This window comes from Marmota flaviventris, chromosome 10, assembly GCF_047511675.1.
Source record: "Marmota flaviventris isolate mMarFla1 chromosome 10, mMarFla1.hap1, whole genome shotgun sequence".
Lineage (NCBI taxonomy): Eukaryota > Metazoa > Chordata > Mammalia > Rodentia > Sciuridae > Marmota > Marmota flaviventris.
This window is the reverse complement of record NC_092507.1, coordinates 56,291,423-56,316,066: the sequence shown is the minus strand read 5'-3', so window position 1 is coordinate 56,316,066 and position 24,644 is coordinate 56,291,423. Positions and strand designations below refer to the sequence as shown.

At 33.3% G+C, this 24,644-nt stretch overlaps 1 protein-coding gene across 2 annotated transcripts; it reads left to right on the top strand.

Moving 5' to 3' along the window:
* The first annotated feature begins 279 nt into the window (after positions 1 to 279).
* Depdc1 (DEP domain containing 1) lies at positions 280 to 19,409 on the top strand. 2 transcript variants are annotated; one of them, XM_027949532.2, is made up of 12 exons: positions 280 to 374; positions 3,383 to 3,648; positions 6,768 to 6,924; positions 7,838 to 7,956; positions 8,359 to 8,489; positions 9,384 to 9,431; positions 11,963 to 12,103; positions 13,717 to 14,571; positions 15,008 to 15,180; positions 16,863 to 17,039; positions 17,875 to 18,060; positions 18,765 to 19,409. In XM_027949532.2, the coding sequence occupies exons 1-12, from the start codon at positions 327 to 329 to the stop codon at positions 18,903 to 18,905; spliced, it is 2,442 nt and encodes an 813-aa protein (XP_027805333.2). In that variant the 5' UTR covers positions 280 to 326; the 3' UTR covers positions 18,906 to 19,409. The 2 variants fall into 2 exon arrangements, with proteins under 2 accessions (XP_027805333.2, XP_027805335.1); XM_027949534.2 differs by lacking the exon at positions 13,717 to 14,571.
* The last annotated feature ends 5,235 nt before the right edge of the window (positions 19,410 to 24,644 follow it).

Sequence of the window (24,644 nt, the reverse complement as noted above, 5' to 3'; positions counted from 1 at the left end):
GCTATCCACCGCAAGAGGGAGAAGCTGCGCCTGAAAAGCGGGTGGAGGCCCCGAGCGGGTACCTCAGCAGTTCCCCTAAACAGGCTCAACAGTACCAGCCCATAGCTCCCACCACCTGTGCGCGATAGCTCCAATGAGTCTCCCCACGCCCACTGCGGCTCGGAAAGCGCGGAATCACGTGACTCGGAGGCGCGGCCAATCAGCGCAGCCCTCCCAGGTATTCAAATCAACCGCGGGGCCGACAGTTGTATCCGGACAGCCGCTGCCTGGACAGTACAGACCTAGCGTCGCTTTCCGCTTCCATGGACGTCGGCCAGCGTTGACCTATGGAGGGTCGGGGTGTGCCTCCCGGGCCTTATCGGGCCACCAAGCTGGTAAGACGGCGCGGAACGGCGAGTCTGGTCCGCCGGCCGGCGGCGGCCACCGCTTCGCTACAGACCGTTGGTGGTTTTACCTGGGCAGAGGGAGGCGGCCTAGGGCATCTCTGTTCGGTGGAAGCAGGGTGAGGGAAAATAGCGAGGCTCGACTGTCCCTTCTTTTGCGGGTCTGGACCTCTGCCCCCGGCTGCCTGGGGCCTGAGGGCCTTGGCGAAGCGCCCGGGGAAGGCCACTTGGTTGGATGTCGCCGCGCCTGGCGGTGCCTGGACACCGGGAACGTGATGGAATACACCGATTTTAGCCGCTTCCCACCGCGATTTACGAAACCCCAGAATTAAAAACGGAGAGTGAGCTCCAGAGCTTGGTAGGGTCAGATTGGGCGCAAGCCCCAAAGTGAGTCCTTCCTTGGGCCTGTGGAATTTGAGGCAGGAAGTATTGGCCTAACAGCACTAGGAGAGAGAGAGAGCCTCCTACTTAAACCGGAGTAGTTTTATCCATCAGCAACCACTGTGGATGGTCACTGGATCTGTGTGGACACAGTGAATGCTGCCTGGTTCTGTGGCATTAGGAGGTTCCCTTTACATCTGAGCCTCATTTTCACGTTGGTAAAATAGGCATGAAACACATGCCCACCTTAAGGGATTTCTTGAGAGGGCCTGTATATGAAAGTGTGTTGTGATGTGTACAATACCAAGCAAATTATTCTCTCAGGAATGCCCCTCAGGTATGGGCTTGTATTCTTAGGCATACTTAACAATGTGGAAAATGAGGTTTACAGAAATTAAATACTATCCCCAAAGTCACATAAACAGTAAATGGAAGAATTAGAAGAATGCAGATTTTCCAGACATGGTGAGCTTGACATGAATTCTGCTGCTCAATAAATAGTTAGTTGTATCAATCAATATAAAGAATAGAATCTGGGACCAGAAAGAACCTTAATCAGTTAATACTATCACATATTTAAAATTTAGTAAATTATATGAATTATAATTTAATGAATTATATGTGGTGTAGGACGCCACAATGAAATAATGAAAACTTAACATTTACTCAACACTTAACTAGTACAAGCCCATCAGGTAGGTGCTAGTTTCCCCACCTTATGAATAAGAAGATAAGAACAGAGAATAAAAGTAAGACCCCAAAATTCATACACAGCCGAGCACTGTGGCCCAAGCCTGTAATCCCAGCAGCTTGGGAGGCTGAGGCAGGAGGATCTCAAGTTCAAAGCCAGCATCAGCAACAGCAAGTTCCTAAGAAACTCAGTGAGACCCTGTCTCTAAACAAAATAGGGTTGTGGATGTGGCTCAGTGGTCAAGTGCCCCTGGGTTCAATCCCTCGTATCCTCCCCCCCAAAAAAAAAAATTCATATGCAATAAACAATAGAACTATGGTTGGAAAATGTACCTTAGTAGTCTGACTAGAGATCACCCATAAACAACTACACCATACTGTATTTTATTTATCTATAATTTATATATGATAGCAGAATGCATTACAATTCATATTACACATACAGAGCACAATTTTTCATATCTCTGGTTGTATACAAAGTATATTCACACCAATTTGTGTCTTTATACTTGTACTTTGGATAATAGTGTCCATCATATTCTACCATCATTTCTAACCCCATACTCCCTACCTTCCCTTCCCACCCCTCTGCCCTATGTAGAGTTCCTCTATTTCTCCCTTGCTCCCCCTCCCTACCCCACTATGAATCAGCCTCCTTATATCAAAGAAAACATTCAGCATCTGGGTTTTGGGGATTGGCTAACTTCACTTAGCATTATCTTCTCTAACTCCTTCTATTTACTTGCAAATGCCTTGAATTTATTCTCTTTTATTGATGAGTAACATTCCATTGTGTATATATGCCACATTTTTTTTTTTATCCATTCATCTATTGAAGGGCATCTAGGTTGGAATTTTAGAACAGCCATTTTGTAATCTACTTAAGTACAGATATCCCTTTCTGTCATTTTTACTGCTGTATACCAAGCCAGTACATAGTGGGCTGCTCAATATTATAAGTTTCTTGAACAGATATATATATATGAAATGGGGAGGTATGTAAAGAAAACAGTTAACATGTTTTCAGGCCTTCTCCATTGTGATGCCTGGGCCACATAGATGAGATCAGTGATAACACAGCTAATAGTCACCTACATAGGGTTACAGATTATATTTTCTTGACTTCGAATACAGGATTTTTTTTCAATTAAAAAATGATGTGTTCATTCTATACCACCAACACACTCATGCTCCAGTGTTAGAGCTTTCACAAATATAAAAATTTGGCTAATGAGAGGACAGTTTAGAAAATACCAGTATTTTCTTTTTAATGTAGATGTCACCAAGTCCTTAGATATGCAGTGAATTCACATTTTACTTAATTTACCTCATCTGTTCTATGTTCATCATAAGAATCTTCAAATAAGAGATACTATAGCAAATACCTAGTAGTAAAGGCCAGTATAACTACTGCATGGCAAAAGTTTTATTTGGCCAATGCAATAATTGAGAGTACAGATTCTAGAGTCATTCACTTAGCTGTGTGACCTTGGACATACTATTAATCTCTGTGTGTCGTATGTGAAAAATGAAATAACAGTACCTATTCAAACAATTGTGAGAATTCAAGTGAAATAATGAATATAAATTACATTTCCTGACACAGATGCTACCAGTATATTAGTCTTAGTTGTGTGGGAACAAAAGGAGCAAATGCTTTCCCTAGCAAGGACTTAGAGAGTTCTTCCTTTTTCCTAAGTTTCCTAAATAAACTGACCAGCCAATTAATATTTTTAGTAAAAATCTATGAAAATATTACTAGGGCACTAGAATTAGTAAAAAAAAAAATCGGCAAGATATAAAGTTTTATGTAGCACATATGATTTTTTCAAAGAATTTTACAGTATAATCAGATGAGACTTAAAGAAATTTCTTTACCTAAATATTTCAAATCAGTAAGATATTTAAATCTTTTTTAATTTTTACAGTGGAATGAAGTCACTACATCTTTTCGAGCAGGAATGCCTCTAAGAAAACATAGGCAACACTTTAAAAAATATGGCAATTGTTTCACAGCAGGAGAAGCAGTGGATTGGCTTTGTGACCTATTAAGAAATAATAGTAATTTTGGTCCTGAAGTTACAAGGCAACAAACTGTTCAACTGTTGAGAAAATTTCTGAAGAATCATGTAATTGAAGATATCAAAGGTAGATGGGGATCAGAAAACCTTGATGACAACAATCAGCTATTCAGGTACTGAACATTTATGTAACTACCAAGTAAAATTACTATAAAGTTTTATCTCCACTTTTATTATGCTTTTACTATAACACTTTTTCCAGTTAAGTAATGTTTTCTTTAGAAAAGTGTTTTTAATTCAATTAAAATTATTTGGAAATGGGAGTTCATAACCCACTTGAATCAAATGTATGAAATATGATATGTCAAGAGCTTTGTAATGTTTTGAACAACTAATAAAAAAATTATTTGGAAATTGTAAGGTTAAGATAATGGCTACAAAATTCAAACTTGTTAAATGTTTAGCATATATGATAAAATTGGAAAGGGAAACATGGCACATTATGAAAGTCTTATAACATTTCAAGGACATGATTACTGACTTATTTTCATGCATTCTGTAGTTAAGGCAAACTCAGGGGTTCTTACCTTTAAATAACACAATTCAATCTAAAAATACATGTCACAATAGTACACTTTATATGACAACAGAAAACAACACCATTTAAGAGAATACGTATCAAGCAGTCTTCATGTATCAGAAACTCTGCTTTATGATTTACGGGTATATATAAGACCATTTTTACAAATGAGAATGCTGAGACCATGCTTCACCAAATCTTGTTCTGTCTGCATTGTTCTTCCACTTGAAGCACTATACACATTTATGAGACTATTAAACTAAAACATTCTTCTCAACTCCTTTATCTCTTCTATGAAGGCTTTTTTTTTTTTTACTACATTAGTATTTTCCAAATTAAATGTCTTAGAAATGGATTCTTTCCTTTTGTGTTAATTCATTTTCTATTACTATTAAAGAATACCTAAGAGTGGATAATTTATGAGGAAAGTTTATCTTGGCTTATGGTTTTAGAAGCTGGGTAATCCATTATTGGGCAGCCACATCTGATAAGGGTCTCATGCAACATCAGCATGGCAAAGAAGCAGAAGGGCAAGCAGAAGAGGCAAAATATGAAAAATACCTACATTTTGGTAGTAACTAATTACCAGAGCCAGAACTCCTTCCAAAGAAATGTTAATCCTTCTTAATGCCCCATCACCTCTTAAATGTCACACTCCCTCTCTACCCCATTATTTTGGGAATAAAATTTCAACATGAATTTCAGAGTGGAAAATCATACTACCTATGTACCACAATGAATTTGTTTCATACATGTAAATTACAAGCATATGAATAACACTTTACAAATCTTCCCTCTTAATTATTTCTAAGTCATCTTTGTGGCCTGCTTTGCACCTATTCATCCTTTAACTTACTTGTCTGAAAGTTTTGGGCTTTGTCTTCACTTTACCTTGCTCCCTGGACAGTCTCATGTTATGCCTTCAACTGCTTTTTCTCCAACCCAAATTTCCTGAGCTTTAGACCCATTTCTTCACCTACATAGGCATTTCAAATAGAGTATGTAGAAAATCACTATCACCCCTTTTGTCTTCTTGTGTTCTCTATCTAAATGAATAGCCTCCCTCCCTTTAGTTGTCTTCTTTCCCTACTCCTCTTTAAATGTAATTTAATTATTACACTGTCTACTGTGCTACCTAAATAGTTCTCTGATCTGTACACTTTTCTCTCCAATATGAATCCTCTTTTTGTTAGGTTATTCTTTCTTTTCTGCATTTCTGCATAACTACTCAGCTAGACTCTCTGCCTCTAGCTTTTTAAATGGTAACAAAAATCTAAAATACCTTGCAATAAAGGTTACTAAAAATGTTTAAGACCTTATTGGATAAAGTTGTTATTAATGGAAATTAATGGACAAAAATATCCTGTTTATAAATAGACAATACCCTGTTTATAAAATAGACAGTATGATATGTATGTCAGTTCTTCCACATTTATGTATGAATTTAGTACATTTTCATCCCAAATCTCAATATAACTTTTTGTAGAATTTGACAAGTAAATTCTAAAATTCATTTGATAAAGGCCAAAGGCAGTTTTGAAGAATAAAGAGGAGAGAATTGCCTTACCTGATATCTGGGCTTAAATTCCCTTAAATGCTGCAAAAAGAAACCCACACATAGATGGGAACTCAGTATTAAGTTATACATGACTTCGACAACTAAACATGAAAAATTAAGCTGTTATTAGAGAATTAAAAAGTTTTTGTAAAGCCGGGCATGGTGGTGCATACCTGTAATCCCAGTGACTCAAGAGGCTAAGGCAAGAGGATCACTAGCTCAAAGCCAGACTCAGCAACTTGGTGAAGCCCTAAACAACTTTGTGAGACCCTGTCTCAAAAAAAAAAAAAAAAAAATGAAAAGGGCTGGGGATGTAGCTCAGTGGTAAAGCACCTCTGGGTTCAATCTCCAGTATTGCCACCCCCTGCCCCCTGCAAAAAAAAAAGAAAGTATTTGTATGACAGTAGAGTAAGAAAGAACTTCTAATGTCTCTAAAAAGATATGTATAAATTTGATGTATAATAAGAGAAACCATGAGTTGAAAAAAATACCAGACCAGAGACCACATATTGTTCAGACGTATCTTGAAAATATAAAACATGGACACTAACTATAGATTTATGATTTCCTTTATGCAAGGGAGGAGGAAAAAAATGGAGTATGCAAAGATTTTTCTTTTACTTTAAAAAGAAAGATAGTGAAATCTTAATCAAACTGTCAATGATTGTATCACTTGATAGTTAACATGTGAATGTTGACTTATGTTCTGGACTTTTTTACATCTTGGAAATATTTTATGTTAAAATGAAAGGAGGAAAAACAACATTATAACCAAAAGGAGCAAGAAACTAAATTTGGGAAATTAGGATAAACAGGCAAAAGTCATAAAATATATACAAACTAAATAACTTATCAAAGGAGTTTAGAAAATTTTTGCATTATAGAACTATTTTGTGTGTAAGAAATACTTCTCCAACAAAAGTGATTATAATAGTAACCCTGAATTGTCCATAAATAAAATTAAAATGTGCACCATATACTAAAGAAAGCAAGAATCTATTAAAATATTTTTAAAAGTATAAAAGGAAAATTAATTCATGTAGAATCTTCATTCCTTAGTGATATAAGCAAATCAGGGTCTTTGTATGAGTTTTAAATTAGGATATAAAAATTAGTTTCTCATATTGTTTAATTGCGTATTATTTTTAAACCAGATTTCCTGCAACTTCACCACTTAAAACTCTTCCACGAAGACATCCAGAATTGAGGAAAAACAGCATAGAAAACTTTACAAAAGATAAAGATAGTGTTTTTAAATTAAGAAATTTATCTCGTAGAACTCCTAAGAAGCATGGATTACATTTCTCTCAGGTAAAATGCCATTTATTAATCACTATTTTTAATGTAAATACTGTGTGCTTAATAATAAGAGTATTAAAAGTAGTTGTGCTTTAATATTGAAGCCAATACAGAAATGTATCAATGTTATATTCTAAAACTATGTATGTGAATTTATTTCATTCACAGAAATAATGATAAAAAGGACAGACATTGAAAATGATATTTATATAATTTAATAATGTTTTGTTAGATTATTTTTCTTTCTTCCCTGGTATGCTAATTAGCCTTACATCACTGTGACAGAATATCTGAGAGAATCAACTTAAATGGATGAGAGATTTATGTAGGTTCAGTTTCAGGGGTTTTAGTCCATGGTCAGTTGGCTCTCTTGCTTTGGAGTATGTTGAAAGACAATACGTCATCGTGGGAGATGTGTGGCAGAGGAAACTGCTCTCCTCATAGCAGCTGAGAATTAAAAGAGCAAGGAAAGGACAGGGTCCCAGTATCCTCTTCAGAGGCACCCCACAATGACTTAACCTCCTTTCATTAGGCCCCAGCTCCTAAAGTTTCTGCCACATCTCAGTAGTAGTGCCATAGGTTAGGGACCAAGTCTTCAATGCATGGACCTTTGGGGCACATTTAAGATCAAAACTATGTCACCACACAACTCCTCAACTAATCTCTCTTGCTCCTAGTAATGTAAGCAATACTTAGAAATAGTTGATTTTTTTTATGTTAATGGCAACTACAAAAACAAAAACTCTTTTTACCATATGCTATATTATTTCTTCAAGCAACACTTACATTGTAGCTCCATAATAGCCTTATACTTACATTGTAGCTCCATAATAGCCTAAAACTACTAAGTATTAAGAGTGGTACCTGTTCAATATTTCCTTACTTTGAGCATAACAAATTAAACAATAGTACTTCTTTTTTTCAGGAAAATGCAGAGAAAAGGAATCATGAAATAATCATTGAAGATCAAGAAAACTCAACTGATAAGAGAGAAATAAGCCAGGAAGATATTGAAGAAGTTTGGAGATATATTATTCTGATCTAGTAAGATAAAACTAAGCCAAAATCAAGTTTCTGAAACATTTTGATGATTCATCTGACATTTTCTAAAAATATATAAATGAATGAGAACAGATTAACTCTTAAAACTTAGAATTTAACTTTTGTATATGTTTCCTAATAAATGCTTTACCTTAGAAATAAAATACTTCCAGTATAATTTGCTTTTTCTTTGAATTAAAGTCATGCCTATAGTTTATGTTCTACATTGGAATCCTTTGAATGTTATTAAGATAAATATATTTAAAATTAGATGTTACATATAAGCTTTGGGAGTTTGGTTAAGGAAAAAAAAATATTCTGATGACTTTATTCTTTCCAGTCATACTCATATTCTATTTCTCTTATTTTATGGAGGAAAAAAAAAGTTTTATTTTCTCTTTTCAGCCTGCAAACCATTTTAGGTGTGCCATCCCTAGAAGAACTGATAAATCCAAGCCAAGTAATTCCTCAATATATAATGTATAACATGACCAATACCAGTAAGCATGGAGTAGTTGTACTACAAGACAAATCAGGTTGGTATTAATAAAAGAAAAATGGAATCTTTCCTAACTTAGTAACAAAGAGCACAGCTATAGTGGAGAACAAAGAGACCCAAATTTAGAAAGTGGAATATTTTTATTAAGGGTCTATTATTTTATATACATGTTATAGTAGTTATATACATGTTATAGTAGTTATATACATGTTTTAGTAGTAAAAGTGGAAAATTTTTTAAGTGAATATTATTCATGCTATTATAAGAAATTATTTAACTGCTAAGGTGAATTCATGCATGCATTTTTAAAATGACAGGTTAAGCATTTAAAAGGAAAAAATAATAAAATCTGTTGATTTTCCACATTTATCTTGAGATATACAGTGTGCAAGGCATTGGGCTAATGATGAACAAGGAGCTAGGATTGTGGCTCAGTGGTAGAGTGCTTGCCTAGGACATGTGACGCACTAGGTTTGATCCTCAGCACACATAAAAATAATAAAATAAAGGTACTGTGTCCATCTACAACTAAAAAATATATTTTAAAATAATTAATGATGAACAGGATAAAAATGGTGACTGTTGAAAAGATTTTAAGCAAGCCTCATTGTACAGTACCCTAACAGTCAGATATAGTTCATTTCAATCATAGGTCTCACCAAGTCAGTAGCATTCAAGCAGCATAGCAACAGATGGAACCAAACTAAGGATGAAAATGGTGGTGTAGTTAAAAATGAAGATTAAGAGCTTATGTTTAAACATATCCCCAAATAGTTCTTAATTTGGGCTCAGCCAATTATTTTATGTATTGTAGACAGAGTCAAACTCAAGATCTCTATAACTTTTTCAAACTTAAGTGTGAAGTTCTAAAATATACTATCACAAAAATTATGTGACTTCCTAAATAATTTTTATTTTTTTGTGTGTCTAGATGACCTTCCTCACTGGGTATTATCTGCCATGAAGTGCCTAGCAAATTGTAAGTTAAATTATTCATATAAATATGTTTTATATCAATGGTATTTAACAAGAATCAAGGAATTTTTAAATAACTCATAAAAATCCTAATAAAATTAAAATAATGTTGTTTCTCTTGATGGTTAAGTGAAAATCTAGTAGAATCTATTACTTATGGAGCCTAAAGTAATGTTTTCCATGCAGAAAGTGATTTTATAAACCCATCACTTATTGCTTAGTTCACATAAATCATAAAATCATAGGCTAGAGGATTTTAAAGGATTTTTAGGTAAAACCAGACTACAGTAATTACCTCAGTGAGAAGCCAGAGTGTTCAAATGGTCACTTGGAAGTAAAACAGCATGTAAGGTAGAAAAGATTCAATCAAAAATGAAGTTTCGTAAAGCCTACTTCATTCCTTTTTTCCTTGTACGTGGCTTCAATATTCAGGTGCTTTATTACATGCTACTAGTCCAAAGGATATATAATAGGACTTTTATGTTTATGAAAAAAAGATTTGTTGCTAATTCAGAAATAATATTTTATTATTTCAGTGATCAATCTTTTGCATAGTGATAGTGACAATTGATTTTCATAATTTAAGATCTTGATTAAGCCCTAATTGGTTTCAAAATAAATTTTGAAAAATTTTAAAGATATATGCTTCTAAATCATAAAAATTTAATTTTATGTTAGTAATTTTAGTTATAGATGTAGTACAGATTCTAACTTATAAATTCAGTGTTTTTAAAAATTCTAATATGGTTTTATTAATGTTCAGGATAAGTATTTATTCCTTTGTTGTCCACTGGGTGTCAATGTGACAAAATAACAGAATAAATAGCAATGAAGTAAATAAGTTACGGAAACACTTTATGAAATTAAGGTAAAGATCCTTCCTGTTCATAAACTTCAAACTTAATTTCTATTTCAAGCTTCCTTACCTAATTCACTTCTCTCTCATTCTTGGCTCATGGTTGACAACTCAGATAAGCACATTGATAATGTCTCCTCTGACATCCATTTTTAGGGATTTCTTTTCTTTCATTTCCCAAGCATGTTATACCAAAATGATACCTAATATATAACTTACTGAAATTCAATTTAATAGCAGTGTATTTCGAGACAAAATTAAGAATTTTTACTTACTTATTATTTAATACCCCAGAGTAATTCTGTGAGATATAAGAATCAATAATCAATATTCTCAATTTTTTTCCCAGAGGAAAAAAATCAAGACCCTCTGAGTTTTCTGGTAATGTGAAGGAGTTAGAGCGCAAACCTAAGTTCTCATAACTATAAATTCTTTATTATTTCCAATAAACATATGTTTTCTGTCCTAGAAGACATTCCAATAATAATGAAGCATATTCAGAATATTTCTTGTATCTTCCTTAAAAAAATTATCTATTTTGCAGTACATAAAATCCATGTTAGTCTTTAACCTATTTGTGTGTGTGTGTGTGTGTGTGTGTTTCTTAATCTTTTTTATTGTATGTGCTTATACTTGTTTGGTCATACAAAAGTTTGGAAACAGATATAAAAGATTATTTGGACTTAGGAAGAGAGATTTTAACTTGACAGATGGTCTAGTGACTTTAAAATCTGAATACATATCATAGTCACTAGGGAGACTATAGAGATTCTGATTTGGTTGACTCAATAAATCAAGGATTTTTTCTTTCTTTTTTTTTTTTAACTATGCCCCACAATATACTTAAAATGAAGATTTCTGCGTCAGTGTTTGGAAACCACTAAATTTAATGAACCAGAAGCAAATATTTTTAGATCAGTATATTCCTAGATTCACCTCTGTGGATTCTGATCTGTGTACAGAAACTTGTATTTTTAATAAATGTATTGGATGATATATGTATCTATGAACCACACTTTAAATGTTATTAGACCTAAAAGTCCTGGGCCTTGTTTTCATTTTATATGCTGTATGTTCTAATTCTAGCTTCACCATCAAGGGCTTTTTCATCTGAGGCAAGTTACTCTGAGCCTTAGTTTTCTTAATTGTAAAATGTGATTCAGTCTTATTTCTGAGGAAAACATTAATGAGTTGTCATAAAAACTCCCCTCATGATTTAAAAATATACTAAATTTTTTTCTTTTTTTATAACTTTTCAGATATTAAAATAGTATTAAACTAAACTGCTGGGGCTGCCGCTCAGTGGCAGAGCACTTGCCTAGCATGTGTGAGGCACTGGGTTCGATCCTCAGCACCACATAAAAATAAAGAAATAAAATAAAGGCATGCTGTCCATCTACAACTAAAAAAAAATTAAATAACTCCCTTATGCAATACAAGTATTATACTTTAATACGTATTTTTAAAATTGTATTTATTTATTTTTCTTTTTTTTTAATATTTATTTTTTAGTTTTCGGTGGGCACAACATCTTTGTTTGTATGTGGTGCTGAGGATCGAACCCGGGCTGCACGCATGCCAGGCGAGCGCGCTACCACTTGAGCCACATCCCCAACCCCATAAAATTGTATTTAAATTAAAATATATTTTGATTATTTATTTTTCCTTCTATATTTTAGGGCCAAGAAGTAATGATACAAATAACCCAACTTATGTTGGATTTGAGCGAGATGTATTCAGAACAATCGCAGATTATTTTCTAGATTTCCCTGAACCTCTACTTACATTTGAATATTATGAATTATTTGTGAACATTTTGGGTATGTATGGATTTTGCTAAAGTTTTCAAGTTTCTTAAAATTTAAAAGGTCTAAAAATACAGGTAACAAGGTGTAGTGGCACACCTCTGTTCCTAGCTATTCAGTAGGAGAAATGTTCAAACCCACGATCTTGAGGACAGTCTGGCTAATATAGCAAGACCCTGTCTCAAAAGAAAAAAAGAAAAGTCTATAGAAGCATGAGTAAATATGAAAGTAGTAGGCTATAATACTATGGTTGCTGTTTTGTTGTTTTCTAATTATTCAGATATGTTGTTCCAACACCAGGTGTCCTGACATCAATTTAGTGTCATACAATTCAATGTATTTCTAAAACTTTTGCTACCCAGAGTTAGCCTAAACCCCACAGGTTAAGGGTTCAGTTACATAAGAGTGTCCTCATTTCAGATGCCAGCAGCAAATGAGGTACCCAGGCTATCTGTTTCTCTCCAGCCAGCTATCAGTTCAGAAGATCACTCAAACCCCTCTCAAGTTCAGTAATTCTCTACAACTCACAGAACTCAGGAAAGTACTTTACTTATGATTATCAGTTTGTTATAAAAGATAAGAACTCTGGAACAGCTAAAGGAAAGGGATGCAAATGGCAAGGTATGGAGTTGAACAGTGTCACAGACCCTCTGTGCCCTCTCTGGGAAGACTATTTCACAGTACATCCATGTATTCACCAACCAATAAGTTTCATTAGTGTCATTGTTCCAGAGTTTTAATTGAAGCTTTATTTACTCAGGCATGATTGATTAAATCATGGACTTTTGGTCCTTCCCTTGTAGGTGGGGCTCAACATTCTGACCTTGAAGCATGGCCAGTCATAAGTTACATTAGCATAAATAGGTTCCTTGTGAATAACAAAACTTTTATCACTCGGGTAATTCAAAGGTATTAGAAGCTCCATGTCAGGCATCAAGAATAAAAATATAGGTACAGTATCCCCTTTGTATCTCTGGTTTCCATATCCGTGGAGTCAACCAACCCAGGATTGGACATATTGAGAAAATTTATAATTAAAAAAGATTGCAGCTGTATTGAATATGTACAGACTTATTTTCCTTGTCATTATTCTTAAATAATATAGCATAACAATTCTTTTCATAGTATTAACATTGTGTTGAATCTTATATGAAATATAGAGGTTATTTAAAATATATGGGAGTATATGCCAGGTTATATACAAGTATTATACTATTTTATGTAAGAGACTTATGTAAGTACATTTTGGTGTCCATGGGCAATCCTAGAATGAGTTCCCCAAGAATACCAACAGATGACTGTAAATTTCTATTATACCATGGTTGTCTTGTAATTAAGAGGTTTCTGGTACTTCTAGAATGAGGGCAGATATTTTTAAATGAATTTTGACTTGATCCGTTTAATTAGGATGTTACTTATATCACACAAAAAAAGGGAAACCTCTAGTCAATCTTGCATGTTTATAACTGAATGTTGCATGTGTCCTATTTAAGTGCCTTCCACATTAAGCAGCTATTTGTACTATACTAACAACATGTACCATAGGGATGCTTTGTTTTTTAACTGTACTATTATTTTTGTTCACTGTCATACAGTTGCATCTTAATTTTTGTTTCATTTCCTGGTAGTTGTTTGTGGCCACGTCACAGTTTCAGATAGACCCAGTGGGATACATAAAATCCAAGATGATCCAGAGACTTCAAAAAAAACCCTTCACTTAAACAATCTGAATTCCTTCAAATCAACTGAATGTCTTCTTCTTAGTCTGCTTCACAAAGACAAAAACAAAGAAGAATCAGACTCTACTGAGAAACTACAGATAAGTGATCAAGGATTTCAAGAAAGATGTGCTAAGAAATTGCAGCTAGTTAATTTAAGAAACAGAAGAGCCAGTGCCAATGACATAATGGGAGGAAGTTGTCATAATTTAATAGGCTTAAGTAGTATGCATGTTCTGGCCTCTAACATCAAACCAAGGTGCTCTTCTTTGGAGGGAATTATAGATATGCCTGAGAATTCAAATAAAAAGGTGTCTAGTACCTTCCATCAATCTGTTAAGAACATAGAAGGACAAAATAATAAACAATTTTTAGAGTCAGAGCTGAACCAGGAATTTTTATTGAATCTTCATTCAGAGGAAAGTGTTCAAAAACCACTCTGTGTTGGGTTTAAGAGAACTTCTACATTGACTATTCAAGACCAAGAAGAATTATGTAATGGAAAATGCAAGTCAAAACAACTTTGTAGATCTCAGAGTTTACTTTTAAGAAGTAGTACAAGACGGAGTAGTTATATCAATACACCAGTGGCTGAAATTATCATGAAACCAAATCTTGGAAAAGGGAGCACAAGTGTGCAAGCAGCTATGGACAGTGAACTCGGAGAGTCTAGTACCACAATCAATAAAAGACTTTGCAAAAGTACAATAGAACTTTCAGAAAATCCTTTACTTCCAGCTTCTTCTGTGTTGACTGGCACGCAAAGTAAGGTTGTTGCTTCCAGTGCATGCAAAATTAATTTTTTGTGTTTACTAACTCTGTATTTTGCTTATATTGCTCTTCTTCTCTGAAATTGCTTATTCTTTTTCCTCCAAAAGATGTTATTGTAAAGGACTTTGTCATGACATAACCAAGATTTACTCAACCTTCTTAAAGCACTTACTTTCTTTTTCTTCAATTTTGCTTATTGTCACTTTCTTTTTAATAAGTGAAGAATTTTAATAATTAGAAATATGTAATGAGGAAAATAATGAGAATCTTGTTATATTTTTGAGGAATATGGAAATTTCTACATAGTCAAAAGAAATTAAATTCTAAGATATTATCTTAACCTCTTTTTATAACTATATATACTGGTAGTATGAAAGCAACTAGTATCATTGATGAACTTTTTTGGGGTGGGGGTGACTTTACCTTCTAGGTTTGCTGCAACCTCATTTAGAGAGAGTTGCCATCAATGCACTGCAGTTATGTTGTTTGTTACTTCCCCCACCAAATCGTAGACGGCTTCAACTTTTAATGCGCATGATTTCTCGAATGAGTCAAAATGTTGATATGCCCAAACTCCATGATGTAATGGGTACAAGATCACTGGTAAGTTTATTTCTTATAGAAATAATAAATTCTGGTTCGTAATTTGTTTTGTGAAAAAACAAATGAAAAAAGAAAACAATCTATCTTAAAGTACTACTCAAGTGAATCCTGATCTTGGAAGTTCTACATTCCTGAGTTAGAAAGACTTAGAAATTTAACTTTTCCTAGCAGCAAATATTTGTGTACTAATCTTTTTGCCCAGTCTGTTATACTTTTGTATCCTGGTGTTAATCTTGACAGAGGACTTTGCCTTCTCATGCATCCTATATAGCTTCCTAATGATAGATCTACAGTCAGATCACATTATGCTAATTTGTGCCAATTCTTTTTGGTGGGAAAAGAAGAGGATGCTATATCATAGATAGTGTTTAACCCTTAAGGGTACTAGAGCTCTGTGAAAGTGGAGAACTAAAGATAAATCCATTTATAGTAAGTGTTTCAGAGTATGGTGGGAGGAAAGGTATATTTGATGAATTATGATAGCAAGTCATCATGGTAGAAAAAGTTGGGAAACATTATTATCAAGCAGTCTCAGGCTTCTTAGACAATGAGGATTGAGGCATTTATATACATATTATTGTTGAAAATGAATCTTTGAAATGATCTGTTGCCTCTAAGAACTGCTACTTTCTTAGGCTGCAGCTTGTCACAGTAAGGAATCTATAGCTATTCTCTGTTTTTCCTCTCATTATAATGCCAGTTCTTTATAGTGGCAGACATAATATAAAGAAGGAGAACTATTCTTGAGTAATTATGGCACTATTAAGAAGAATAAGTTTTTAAGAGAAGATGTTTGAGAAACATTAAGTGAGAAGGACATAATTTTGGTTTTATATTTTTGGTTTTAAAATTATAAGATATTCAAGTAAAATTTATCCAGCAAAATATTGGGAATGTGAGCAAGGCGAACAAAAGGTCACGACAGAGGAAGTTTTTATTGAGTCATCCACATAGAGATGGTAATTGAAGATAATAAAAGAGGTTTAAGAATATAGAAAAGAGCAAAAAGCTGAGGACTGAGCCTTGGAACTAGAAAGAAAAACCATTCTGATTATTATAGAATGAGTGTGGGCGTGTGTGTTAGTGGATTTATGTGGATACGAGTGAGAGTGATAAGTTTTGAAACAAAATTTATCTCAAGATATAAAGATTTCTACAACAGAACTGAAAAATGTGTGTATTAATTTGCTGTTTAAAGACTGATAGAATAAGCTTTAACAACTATTTTCCAGAGTTTTAAAAGATATAGTGCCAAGTTTGCAACCTCTGCTGAATATATATTCTGTGTGCGTGATATATTCTCCTGGTTTATATTTTTGTGAAATTAATTTAATGTGGTAAGTTCCTGTTTTCTAGTAACTTTTTAAACAACATATCCATGTGGTATTGATAGAACCTGCAGTATTTACAGATATAATTGTGACAAAACTGAAGATAAACCTAAGCCTTATTATAGCCCTTTAGAATTATGTTAAGGAAATACTTAACAAGGACTTTAAAAAGGACTTAAACATTAGAATTTTTACCTTTCTAATCGTAATAAATTACTATCCTCATTTTTAATGTGAAGTCTGCTTGTCACTTTATCTCAATATTTCACATAGTGCTGCCTGGAAATTACTGATATTCTAATTTATATGAAACCTTAAATTCTTAAATTCAAATTTTTTTGCTGTTTCTAGATGATACACACTTTTTCTCGGTGTGTGCTGTGCTGTGCCGAAGAAGTGGATCTTGATGAGCTTCTTGCTGCAAGATTAGTTTCTTTCTTAATGGATCATCATCAGGAAATTCTTCAAGTACCTTCTTACTTACAGACTGCAGTAGAGAAACATCTTGACTATTTAAAAAAGGGCCACGTAGGTATTTTTGAATCTTAAAAGTCTGTGCATTAGTCATTTGCACATGTCAAACTTATCTCAAACTAGCCCCATCAGAAAGGGAGATTTTATTAATGCATCTAAATAACTTCTAAAAGTCAGTAGTGTAGACATAGAACTAGGAATCTGTGCCCATCCTACCATCTCTTATTTACATTTCAGTCCTATTTTTGACAAATGCCTCTATCACATGATGGGGGATATGGCTGATTAAAGTTCATGCATCACACCCTATGTTTGGAATACAAAGAAAAAGAGCCAACCCTCCACCCCCAATTTGAAAACTTCTGGGTTTGGACTCTCAATTGGCCCGATCCAGATTAAATATGCATTCTTTGGGTGATTAAGTATAAGTAAGATAGAAAGAGGGTCATATTCTAATTGGTTCTACATAGATTAGATCAGAATTTGTTTTTCAAAAAAGGTAGAGGGAACAGCATGGGAAGGAATTATTAAAAGAAAGAGAAAAGGCATACTGAGCAGCCAAAAACAACAGGTAACTGCTACAATTGCTTTCTGTTATCAGTGGATGCCCATTAATATCATGCCCCTAAGCCTCAAAAACAGTAGGTGGATACTTTATTACTAAGTCATAATATTGATGTTTTATGCTGAATTATAAAACCCAGTAGGCTGTAGAACTAGAATTTTGATACTACTGACTCATCACTACTGCATAAAACAATTTTCTTAATGCATTGAATGATTGATAAGTAGCAAAATAAATCAGTACTAGATCTCATCAAAAGAATGCTTTACCAAATAAGGACATCAAAAATAATAGATTTTTTTACTATCATGTTGTTCACTACAGGTTAAAAATCCTGGAGATGGACTATTTGCTCCTTTGCCAACTTATTCTTATTGTAAACAAATTAGTGCTCAGGAGTTTGATGAACAAAAGGTTTCTACCTCTCAAGCAGCAATTGCAGAACTTTTAGAGAATATTATTAAAAATAAGAGTTTGCCTCTAAAAGAGAAAAGAAGAAAACTAAAACAGGTAAGAGAATGAGCAAGTGCTCAGTCATATTTGTAATATGCTGTAAGTTGTCGTTTTATAACATTTAGAATCTAATTTCTTATTTCAATCATTTGGAACTTAAATTTTAAGTGTATAAGCTACATATTATGGTACATTATATGTAAGCATTAAACTACTTCTAAAATATATCCTGAATCATAAATTTTAAAATATTAGCAATAATAACGGTACTCTCCTTGTTTCTGGTGTTTTGTGTAATTACAGCTGAAATTAGCCTAGAAAAGCAATTATAAAATCTGGACATAGTTTGGGTGAGTCATCACTATCATTTAGAAACTCTAGCTTTAATCCAAACCCCAGTTGCTCCATAATTCTAGTAAGACTAATTCTAAGTTGGAAACACTCAAAGAAATGTGAACTATACCAGATCCCTGAGACCTTCATGGGCTTTCCAATTGAAAAGATCTGGAAATTAAGGGGAGAATTAGCAGTAAAAAAGAATCCTAGAATGTCATTGCCAACAGGGATCTAAAAGATCTTCTAGTGTACGTTTCACATATATGAAAAGAAAGGGAAGGAGGAGCAAGGATAAAATGAAAGGCTATTGTCTCTGTAATCCATCTTTGAGAAATGCGCTAAATTCTTATCACAAATGTTGAGCTCTGGCATCAACTAGGGAAATAAGTGTTAAATACCTTCTAATTCCTCATCTTATTTTTAAGTTTCAGAAGGAATATCCTTTGATATATCAGAAAAGATTTCCAACCACAGAGAGTGAAGCAGCACTTTTTGGTGAGAAACCTACAATCAAGCAATCAATGTTGATTTTAAGAAAACCAAAGTTTCGTAGTCTAAGATACTAACTAAATTAAAAATTATCTAATACTTGTCAAACTTTGATAAATGAAGCCATATCTGTGAATCTAGCTATTAAAATGGGATTCTCTTATTAGTCAGGTTTCTCTTACGTAAACACATGATGTGAGGATGTGCCAAATAGTTATCAATTTGAGACTGTGAAAGAGCTACTGAATCTCAACTGAGAAAGCATAACAATAGGCAATACCAAATATTTTAACCAGAAACAATTTGTTTTGTAATGCTACTATCTGGAAAATCTGCAATGGTTATACTAAAATTTTATTTACTTGAATTTTGAAAACTGAGTTGTGTTTGTGTTCATCAAGATTAAGCTGTAACTGTTTCTAAAAGAAAACTTTAGAAAAAGAAAACTTATCTACACATTTGTTTATGGATATTAGCTGAAGGAGTAGTTATTTAGGATTACTTCTTTGTTTCTAAGTATAAGAATGTGAAGAATATTTGAAAGTTCAATGAATTCTCAACTGCTAAATGTTGCACTTTTGTATATTCTTTTTCTACTTTGATCTATTTATATATGTGTGTGTGTGTGTGTGTGTGTATGTGTGTTGTTTAAATATAAATATGTTTATGTAAGATTTTGTTTCACTTTAACCATTATCCTCATTGCTTTATTCATTCATTTTTTTTCCATAAATATCTTTTGAATTTTTACATTTATAATCTACCAGAAGATGGAGATATATAAAAGTATAGGGCTATCGTGTTCATTCAGAATAGTATTCAGCAACTACTATATTCCTTTCATTGTTCCCTGAATGTAGAGGCAATGATGAATAAATCAATCTATTCCCTTTACGTATTTATTTTTTTTAATCGAGGGAGAAACATCTATCAGATACTTAAAAACAATACACTCACTAAAATCAAGCCATGAGGAATCCCATCCAAAGATTGATCTTTGTGATTATGAAACAATTCTCTAAGCTAGTGGTTTTTAAAATGGTGCAAATTGGAATCACTTGAGGCATTATAAAACAATCAGTATGTATAGAGTCTACTGTATATCAGTTAATTTTAAATTGCAGTGGGGTGATATAGACATTTCTATCTGATTCAGTGTTCAGCTAACTTTGAGAATTAGTGACCTAAATGCTTTTTATAAACATTTAAGTAAATGTCATGATGACAGCACAAGCTATATTTTTTCAATGGAAGAAAATGCCAAATATAAATGCCCTTCTTTTTAACACAAAGTTCTGCTTGATTACTTTATATAAATATGAAGTTGTTCTTCCTTTTTTTAAATTTAAAGATTATTAAGTATCTATTCCTTAAGTGCACCATAAGACATAATATTATGTAATATACTCTTAATATTTAATGACTTCTGATTTTCCAATGTAATTTTATATTATTGTTATATAGAATGACTGTAATCCACTTAATGCTATTATTTTGTTTTATTAAAAATTTAGTCGGAAAATGATGAATATAACGTTAGCCCAGAAACCGTGGCTACTAAATTATTGAACCAAATTAAAATTAGAATTCTTTCCAAGGTACTTGTATGCTAAAATATTCCTGATCGTGTGAATTATGTTGCAAATTAAGATAAAAATTATTGTGGATTTTGTAACAACTTTTGCTTTTCTATTTATTGACATTAAATATATAAATATAAAAAGCAATAAACTTTCATTTGCATTAGTATGTATGCAATTGAGATCACAAAATAATTGGTATGACACTTTAATAACATGAAATCTGAAGTCAGATTTGAGATCTGCAGTGCTATTTACTAGCTAATAACCTCAGACGACTTATTAACTTCTCTAAGCCCCAGTTTCTTTATCTGTAAAATGAAGATTATAATAGTACCTCTCTTAGGATTATTGTGAGTATTAAGTAAGGCAATGCAAAGTGTTTAGTGAGTATCAAGTAGAGGATAGGAAAGGCAGCAGAACACAACAGACACTAGTATGGCAATATGTAAATCAATGGATGTGTAACTGATGTGATTCTGCAATCTGTATATGGGGTAAAAATGAGAGTTCATAACCCGCTTAAATCAAAGTGTGAAATATGATATATCAAGAACTATGTAATGTTTTGAACAACCAACAATAAAAAATTTTAAAAAAAAGCATAGAATAAACACTAAGTATTTGCTATTATTACTAGAATGACCTAAAATTGTAACACTAGAAAAGATCTTTATAAAATATGTAGTTTCCACAATTGCTCTGGACACACATGAACCAAAACCAAATTGTGAGCAAGTTGTGAGTCTTATTGAACTATGTTTTAGGGATGAGACAAAGTTTTTGACTATGCATATTGGTTGAAAATTTTGATCTAGTAGAGCAGGAAATGGTGAGAAAGGATAACAGTTATCTTCAAAATCAACTCCTTGGTCTGTGGAAGTATATGGAATCCAATGCAGTAGAGAGCTTAGCCTAGGCTACAGCATGCACATGGACATATTCCATTCTATATAAAGGTAGAGTCTAAATTCAAATACAGATGAATTAATTGGTAGATTTTATATTAGTTGCATGTGGAAATCCTCTGATACATTTGCTTTCTCAGGAAATAAAAAGTCATACTTCTAAGAGAAAAGTGAAAGTGGGTAGAATATTGCATGTTTAAAAAAGGGTAGATGTGAAATAATCAAAAAATTTGTGGGAATATATAGGTTTCACAAGATCATACAATGTCTGATTACTTTATATTTCTGATCCTAAAATTATTGCCACCACCTTAGTGTCCTGCTAATTGGTATCTTGTGACCCTTTCCCCACATTATCCAGTTAGTTTTGCAGTCATTAGTGGTGGAAAGTACATGGAAATATTCACTGACTACCTTTCTGTCTTTGATAATTTCCTCATCTATAAAATGTGAACAAGTTGTTTTAATAGTCCAAAAAAGGCAAAATATTTGTATTAATCAGCTTTTTGTTACTTTAATGCCTAAGATCAGCAACTTATAAAGAGAAAAGATTTATTTTGGCTCACAGTTTTAAATAATTCAGTCCCTAATCAATTAAACCCATTTCAATGGAAGTATGTGGTGTAGAGAACCTCTTTGGCCAGAAACAGAAAGAGAGGAAGAGGCCAAGGTCCCACATGGCCTCAATGACCTGAAGACCTTACTAGGTCTCACCTCTTAGAGGGTCTACAACCTCCTAATGGCACCACTTCGGGGAACAAGCTTTCAACATGGACCTTTCGGGAACATTTAAGATCCAAAGCATAGTAATATATAGATCTGAAACTCAGTAAGCCCATTCTCATTTTCATGTTCCTCTTGTCTTGTTATTGAGCTTAAGATCTTCACTAAAACTCCTTCAAAATTTTCTGTCCTTGTATTTCTTAATATATTTTCTACCCTGCAATATTTTTTACCTTATGTTTGGTGGAATGATAGTTTTTCCAGAGTTTTATATCCTGGTAACCCCTACTATGATCAGATACACTACCCTCTGATTTTGATGCTATAAATATATGTGGGGTATTTATATTGATGTGTAGCATTTCTGAAAAAGAAAGGATACCTGGTTTTAATGTTAAACTAAATTGAAAGAAATGAAGTCCAATTACTCAAAATTAATAGTTCTCTAAGTACATTATAGTAACTTAAGAATCTTTTATTAACTCAGAATTAACTCTTGCTTTCAGAAGTAAAAAAAAATAAAAGGTACATTTTAGCTGTTATCTTTCCAAAAAATCTCTCAGAACATATACTGAAGAAACAGTATAATACTAGTAAAAGCAATGTTGACTTTTGCTCATTATGAAAACAAATTTTTTATCAGTTTATCTTCACATTGACCTCTGAATTACTATTTCTGCCGTAGTCAACTAGAAAACCAGACAAATACATGAAGAAACTATTTCAAACATTGAACTATAGGTAATGCCAGAGCTAATGATACCTGGAGGTTGAGGCAGGTGGGTAAAGGAAGTAAGACTTATGATTGCCCCATATTATTCCTGGAAGCAGCTGCCAGGCAGAGGAACCAAAATAAACATACTGGTCTTGCCACATCAAGAAGATAAGTTTTCTAAGTTCAGGTTGTCTGGAATGCTGCCAAAAGAAAATGAACTCCAGAAGTCATTGTCATGGTCTTCTTTCTTCTCTCTTGTTATGTGTTTGCATGGAATAAAGGAAATGACTTGAGTACTAATTAAGAAGGCTGTGGAATGTCTAGAAAGCATTAAACAAAACAGTTCCCTGGACCTCACACAGCTAAACATGTACTCACCAACCAAAATAGAGGGAGTTTGTACTACATATGACATTAGGTGGCATCCTCAGAAGGGTTGTGCTTTAGGAGAAGAGCCAAATTAACTTTAGAATAAAAGCTACTTTGGATTTACCTTAATATCTTAAAAGAAAATCTCAAAATGTTCAAACTGAACTTCAAGTAACATTATATGCCAGAACCAAGTTCACTATTCATGAAATATAACAAAATCCAGCATTCAACAATGTAAAACAATAAAAATGTCCAGCATTCCCATCAAAATTACCAGACATGCAAAGTAACAAAAACGATAACCCCTTAACCAGGATTTTAAAAAAAATCATCAAAATAAAGAGCTAATGGGATTAATAGAAAAAAAATCTTTAAAAGAATGATAAGTCTACTCATAAAATGAAGTTAAGAACATAGTAATAGAAATGGCAGACATAAAGAAGATCCCAATAGAAATTCTACAGATGAAAAATGCAATATGCAGAATGAAAAATACATGGAATAAGATTAAAAGCAAATTATATACAGCAGAAAAAGGCTGTGAACTTTAAAACAATAATAGAAAATATCCAAAATAAAGTGTAGAAAAAGTGAGCAGAAAAACTTTTAAACTGAAAATAGAAAGGTGAATAATGGTGCAACTGGAGTTTGGAAAGGAGAAAATAAGAGGATACAAAGTTTTTGACCAAAAATAATGGTTGATTTTTTTTTCTAAATTGATAGAAGCATAAATCTACAGAAACCCAACCAAACAAAAGACACTAAAGCACAGAATCAAGTTGCTGAAAACCAGATTTGAGGAGAAAATTCTGTTTCCAGGGGGGGGTGGGGAGGGAATAACACACAGAGAAACAACAATAGCAGCAGCAGAAAGATAGTAACCTATGCAATCCAGCAATCCATCATGTGAAGAAAAACAGACTTCATCAAAAGACCATTGAAACTTATAAACAAATCCAGTGATACTGCAAGTTTCAAAATCAACATAGAACACATGGGCACCTTTTTCTACAATAACTAGCTGAAAAAGAAATTTTAAAATGAGGCTGGGTATGTAGCTCTGTGTTAAAACGTGCAAGTTCAAGGACCTGGGTTTTATCCCCAGCACATTATTCACATTGTGGATCCTATTCACAATACCTATATAAAAAAAGTAACATACTGGAAGAAATTCCATTTCCATGGATTGGAAGAATTAATATTGTTAAAATGTCTATACTACCCAGCAATGTAAAGATTCAATGCAATTATCATTGAAATATCAATGGCATTTTTTCACAGAACCACAAAGAGTACAAAATTCATATGGAACCATAGAAGACCTAGAATAACCAAAACTATCCTGAAAAGAAAGAAAACTTGGAGGCATTATAATACTAGACTTCAAAACATACTGCAAAGCTATAGTAATCAAAATAGCATGGTCCAGGCACAAGAAAATTCAGAAGTTAATTCAAGTATTTACTGCCAATTGATCTTTTTTTTTTTTTTTATCTCACTGTGTTGCTTAGGCTAAGC